The sequence below is a fragment of the Euleptes europaea genome, chromosome 5, assembly GCF_029931775.1.
Source record: "Euleptes europaea isolate rEulEur1 chromosome 5, rEulEur1.hap1, whole genome shotgun sequence".
In the NCBI taxonomy this organism is placed as follows: Eukaryota; Metazoa; Chordata; class Lepidosauria; order Squamata; family Sphaerodactylidae; genus Euleptes; species Euleptes europaea.
The window spans coordinates 1,890,306-1,896,305 of record NC_079316.1 but is presented as its reverse complement, the minus strand read 5'-3'; the positions used below and the strand labels follow the sequence as shown (position 1 = coordinate 1,896,305).

The window sequence follows — 6,000 nt, the reverse complement described above, 5'->3', positions numbered from 1 at the left end:
AGAGGATAGAAGCACCAGGCAGGGAAGCTGTAAACAGGCCACTTGCTGGAAAGGGGATCCGGAAGAGTGCTGGAGAATCCCAGTGGAAGACTCCTGAGGACTGACGGGAAACACGGAGAGAACCGAGAGCTGTGCGCCCACGCAGGAGGAAGGTTTTATTGCTTTGGAGTCCCAACGCCTTTCTTTCCCTATCAACTCTGTCCATTAACTTAAACTGAGACTTTGTACAAAAATAAAAGGTTCTGATAAGACTTTAAAACAAATATTAAATAAATATATATATATATATTTAATCGCACATCCTTGGGCCTGGCTCATAGCTCATCCTTGGGGTTGATGCCGAGTTCGGTGGGTCCGAGATGCTCCTGGTTTAACGCCGCCATGACTTCGTCGGCTTGGATCCGCTCCTGGAGAAAGGAGAAATGGAAGGTGTAAGGGATGGAGAACTAGGGTGGAGGTGGTGAGGAGAGAGAAAAGACCTAGCAGGTGTAGATACCTAGACTAGCTAGATTCGAGTCCAGTAGCATGTTAGAGGCTAACTTGTTTTTCAGGGTATGGGATTTTGGAACCTGGTGAGTGGCTGTGAACACATGAAGCTGCCTTCTACTGAATCAGATCCTCGGTCCATCAAAGTCAGTATTGTCTACTCTGACCAGCAGCGGCTCTCCAGGGTCTCAGGCAGGGATCTTTCACATCACCTATTTGCCTAGTCCCTTTAACTGGAGATGCCAGGTATTGAACCTGGGACCTTCTGCATGCCAAGCAGATGCCCTACCTCTGAGCCACAGTCCCTCCCAAGAAGTCTTCTTCACAGCGAGGCTGAGTCTACGGAACCCCCTCCCAAGAGAAATGGGCCTCACCCCTTCACTGCCGGCATTCAGGCACCAGGTTAGGAGAGCTTCCGCGCCCCTCTCTTAGGGCTCCTTGGTGCTGTTGGCTTCTGCATGACTCAGAAGCTTGCACACGTTTTTCAGCAATCGGCTCACCACCCCCTTCCCTGTTTTATTGCAATGCCGTGGGGACATTTTCCTAGCCATTTCCCCATGAATGCCACTAGGTGGAAGCAGTACTCAAAGAACTAGGCAGGCACTCTCTCCGCGTGTTTTGAGAGGCGGAGGGCATCCCCAACCTCCGAGTACAAACAGACCTGATGACGATCACAGATCTCTGTTCCTCTCTAAAATGAAAATCACGGGCATGCCTGCTCTTGGTTTGGATCAGCGCTCCACAGAGAGGGGAGCAACGGTACAACCTTCTGCATGCCAAGCATTAGCTCTGCCACTGAGCCACGGCTCCTCCATGGTTTGCTTCATCCATGCAGGCAGCATGAAAAGTCATCCTCATTCCTCTTTCTAAAATATCTTGGAACATTTAAGAACATCTGCAGATCTCCCCCATACTTTCATATTGTCATTTCAGAACCCTGATTATCCATTCTCACATGCTCCATATATCTTGAATGAACTATTTTTAACATCACAACATCCTTCTGGTACTTTGGTTCCTGGAACTGAACTCAGGACTAGTTAGAGCGTTTTCCTCAGTGGAACAGGCTTCCTTGGGAGGTGGTAAGTTCTCCTTCCCTGGAGGTTTTTAAGAAGAGGCTAGATGGCCATCCATTAGCAACGCTGATTCTATGACCTTAGGCAGATGATGAGAGGGGAGGGCATCTTGGCCATCTTCTGGGCATGGAGTAGGGGTCACTGGGGGTGTGGAGGGGGGAGGTAGTTGTGAATTTCCTGCAGTGTGCAGGGGGTTGGACTAGATGACCCTGAAGGTATCTTCAAACTCTATGATTCTATGACTCAAAATAAGAACATACACCAACGAGGGCACCGTTGGCACTTCTGTGCATGTTAAGGAGATTTGCTGCTTTTCCTGAAGAGGTTTTGTCGCGGGATGCAGCAGTCAATCTTCCGCCTTGTTTACTGGTTGGACCTTTTCAAGAAAGCATCTTCAGTGTCAATCCTTCCCATCCAACTCTCCCAACGATGGAAAACTCACCAATTCCCGGTAAAGTGGGTTTAGGGTGAACCACAGAGCGACCGCGCACCGCTGACCCTTGGTGACCGCCTTCACGCCATGCGGGTTCTCCCCGCCCGACGAAAAGCTGATCATCCGTCCACACTTCGGCTTGATGAAGGCCTGTCAAAAACCAACAACATACTTGTAACCACACTCAAGTAACAGAGAATGCCTCTGAAGGGGTTTGCTTCCGAGTTCTGATGGACAGATTATTCTTGGAATGTATCAGGATGTCTTAAAGCAGGGGTGTCCAATCTTTTGGCTTCCCTGGGCCACACTAGAAGAATTGTCTTGGGCCGCACATAAAATACACTAACACTAACATTACCTGATTCATAATGTTTTAAGTACGTTTACGATTTTGTGTTGGGCCGCATTCATAGCCATCCTGGGCTGCATGTGGCCCAGGGGCCGCAGGTTGGACTAGCCTGTCTTAAAGTTATTTTGGGCTATCTGAGGTTTTCTTCCCATTTTGTCTCCTGTATGATTGCCTCCCACACCCCCAACCTAGACCAGCCGTTTTGCCTACATTTTGAAGCTAAGCTTGTTGGGTCAAAACATCCTGGTCACCTTGAGGAAAGCGAAAAATTTTAGTAGTGCTAACAAATTAGTTTTTTTTTGTGTGTGGATATTTTTATGCTATCTAGAATTTTATAGGGCTGTTTTAGTTGTTTTAAATGTTTTATTTCATTTTAATATTTGTTGAAATATTATGTGAGTTGCTCTGAGCCTGGCCTTTGGCTGGGGAGGGCGGGGTATCAAATAAATAAATAAATAAATTTTGGAGCAGGGAAGGTCGCATGGTATAGCCTCATCTTGTCAGATCTCGGAAGCTAAGCAGGGTCAGTACTTGGGAGACCACCAAGGAAGACTCTGCAGAGGAAGGCAATGGCAAACCACCTCTGCTTCTCCCCTGCCTTAAAAGCACCTTGCTGGGGTCGCCATAAGTTGGAAGCTAAGCAGGTTGGTACTTGGATGGGAGACCACCAAGGCAGACCCTGAAGAGGAAGGCAACGGCAAGCCACCTCTGCTTCTTGCTTGCCATGAAACCCCCTTGCTGGGGTCGCCATAAGTCAGTTGCAACCTGATGGCACTTAAATACATAACAAACTGTGTGTGTGTGTGTGTGTGTGTGTGCGTGCGTGTGTGTGTAGGGGGGGGGATCTCACACCTCTACTGTGTACACTACTTGATCAGCGTTTGAACGTGGATTTTCTGCCCCAGCTAGGAAACCTAATTGCTACTTTATATATTGCAAAACAATTCTGCATAGAAGGCAAACAGGAAAAAAATGCCATTCTGTGCATCAATAAGATGCTGGTCTTTAAGCAGAGGTCTTTAAGAAGAGGCTAGATGGTCATCTGTCAGGAGTGCTTTGATTGTGGGATCCTGCATGGCGGGGGGGAGGGTTGGGGTCACTGGGGTTGTGGGGGGAGGTAGTTGTTAGTTTCCTGCATTGTGCAGGGGGTTGGACTAGATGACTCTGGTGGTCCCTTCCAACGCTATGATTCTATGATTCTAAGATCTAACATTAATCTACCAACTGTAATTTTCACATGAGACCAGTAGGTGGGGGGAGAGGTTTACAATTTTAAGTTTAAAGTTACTGACAGTATATTGCCAGTTCATTTACACATACATTTATTTATTTACAATGTAATATATTTCAATATAGTAAATAAATAGTAGTTTGCACAATATTCCCAAATCATCTATACTGCCAATATCCAAGAATGTATTAATCCTACAGCCAGTGGGGTGTGGTGTTCAAAGTACTGGACGAGGATCTGGGAAACCCAGGTTCGAATTCCGGCTCTCCCATGGAAGCTTGCTGGGGGACCTTGGGTCAGTCACACACTCTCAGCCTAGCCTACCTCACAGGGTTGTTGGGAGGATAAAATGGAGGAGAGGAGAATTATGCAAGCCGTTTTGGGTCCCCATTGTGTAGAAAGGTGGGATATGAACTAAATGAACTAAATAAATAAATAGCATACATAATTACTGATAGTTTGGAACCTTATGAACAAGAAGAGTTGGTTTTTATATGCTGGTTTTTAGATGCTCTGGGAAGTTTCTAAGTTTACTTGGGAGAAAATCCCCTTCAAGAAAAACCCTGCTTCTCTCTGCAATTCTTCTATTCCACAATCTTCTAATTACTTCTGGTTCTCTTCTGGCATTTGGATTCAGTGGGAGTTTATCCATTTGCTCCCTGGGGAGGGGTTTCATTGGGGGAGGGGGCTCTGTCTGACCACTGTGTGAAACAAGATTCTGAGCTGATCGCCTGATCCTGACAGGCTCTTTGGACTTCCTAACCAATGCAAAGCAAAGAAAGGGCTTTGCTCACCGTCACAGTCTTGGCGTCCATTTCGGTGAAGATGAATTCGCCCCCTTCAAAATCGCTGTTCATGTATAGGAGAGCACTTGAAACAGAAGAAGAGGGAACATGTAAGAATATAAGAAAAGCTGTGCTGGATCAGACCCAGGCCCATCAAGTCCAGCACAGCAGTCGGTTCCCACAGTGGCCAACCAGGTGCCTCTAGGAAGTCCACCAAGACGACGACTGCAGCAGCATTGTCCTGCCTGGGTTAAGAACATCAGAAAAGCCCTGCGGGATCAGACCCAGGCCCATCGAGTCCAGCAGTCTGTTCACATAATGTCCAACCAGGTGCCTCTAGGAAGTCCACAAACAAGACGGCTGCAGCAGCATTACCCTGCCTGTGTTCCACAGCACCTAATGTAATAGGCCTGCTCCTCTGATCCTGGGGAGAATAGGGATGCATCATGACTAGTATTCACATCACAGGCAGATCAGCCAGAGAGGACTGCCTGACAGCCACAGCCCAATCCATTGCACATTTACACTGACATAAATCCCACTCTGTTCATCAACGGGATTCACTCCCAATCGTGGTCTCCAGTCTGAGACCAGGAATCTCTAGTTTAAAACTGATCTCGGTCATAAAGTCATTTGATGGCCTTTGGCAACCGCCCCACCCACCCTTTAGCCCAACTTATTTAGAGTACGGAAAAAAATAACACCAGAGCTGCCCCTGGAGCCACACTAAAGACACGAAGAAAGGTTGCAGGGGAGCAGGATCTGGCCCGAGAGCACCTTTATGCCCGCCTCCCTCCCCAATGGCATCTTAGGCTGTACCTGTAGTCACGGAAGGTGTACGCAGGGGGCTCTTTCCAGCACTCATTGGCTTCGGGGTCCAGAAGGCAGTTGTCGGCATGGATGGGGTGGCTGAGATCATTCCTCTTGCCCTGTTGGCCTACCGGAAATAGGAACAGGATTTTTACCTTTGCTGTGGACGGACCTCATGCCCTGACCTGGAGAGCCCAGGATGGCCCGATCTTGTCAGACCTCGTAAGCTAACTCGGGTAGGCCCTGGTTAGTGTTTGGAGAGGAGACCTCTAAGGAAGACTGAGATAGCTACACAAAGCCAAGCCACTTCAGTTCATCTGCCCTGACCAGGATGGCCCAGGCCAGGCCAATCTCATCAGATCTCAGAAGCTAAGCAGGGTCAGCCCTGGTTAGTAATTGGATGGGAGACCACCGAGGAAGTCCAGGGTCACTACGCAGAGGCAGGTGATGGCAAACCACCTCTGTTCATCGCTTGTTTTGAAACCCCTATATGGGGTCACCATGAGTCGGCTGCGACTTGACGGCACTTTCGACTACCACAGAGCTCGTACTGCCGCTCAGAAAATCATGGCCTCATGGATTTGTTTTACAGGCTGATTTGTAACTTTAGGTAGAGTAACAATTATCAGAAAGCTCTGGGCCCTTGGTCGACTACTTTTGGTTGACTGCATCTGTGATACAGGAATGTTTGGCTCACACCTAAAGGACGGCGTCTCCCCGTAGCAACCTGGGCACCATGAGCAACAACTTTCATTTGCCAGGCATGCCCCTCCTGAGTGAGGTGCCATGTGCTTTCTGTTGTGGATAGGTGCAGCAGGTGTGGAGAGCAC

The 6,000-nt window shown here is 48.2% G+C and overlaps 1 protein-coding gene across 1 annotated transcript in view; it reads right to left on the bottom strand.

The window, feature by feature from the left end:
• Positions 1 to 306: 306 nt before the first annotated feature.
• P3H2 (prolyl 3-hydroxylase 2) overlaps positions 307 to 6,000 on the bottom strand; it is a 122,084-nt gene continuing 116,390 nt past the window's right edge. The window contains exons 12-15 of the mRNA XM_056849884.1: positions 5,180 to 5,297; positions 4,370 to 4,445; positions 2,005 to 2,145; positions 307 to 407 (exon numbers count right to left, since the gene is read on the bottom strand). Of these exons, the coding sequence (XP_056705862.1) occupies positions 315 to 407; positions 2,005 to 2,145; positions 4,370 to 4,445; positions 5,180 to 5,297 (428 nt within the window). The 3' untranslated portion in view covers positions 307 to 314. The remainder of the gene's footprint in view (positions 408 to 2,004; positions 2,146 to 4,369; positions 4,446 to 5,179; positions 5,298 to 6,000) is intronic.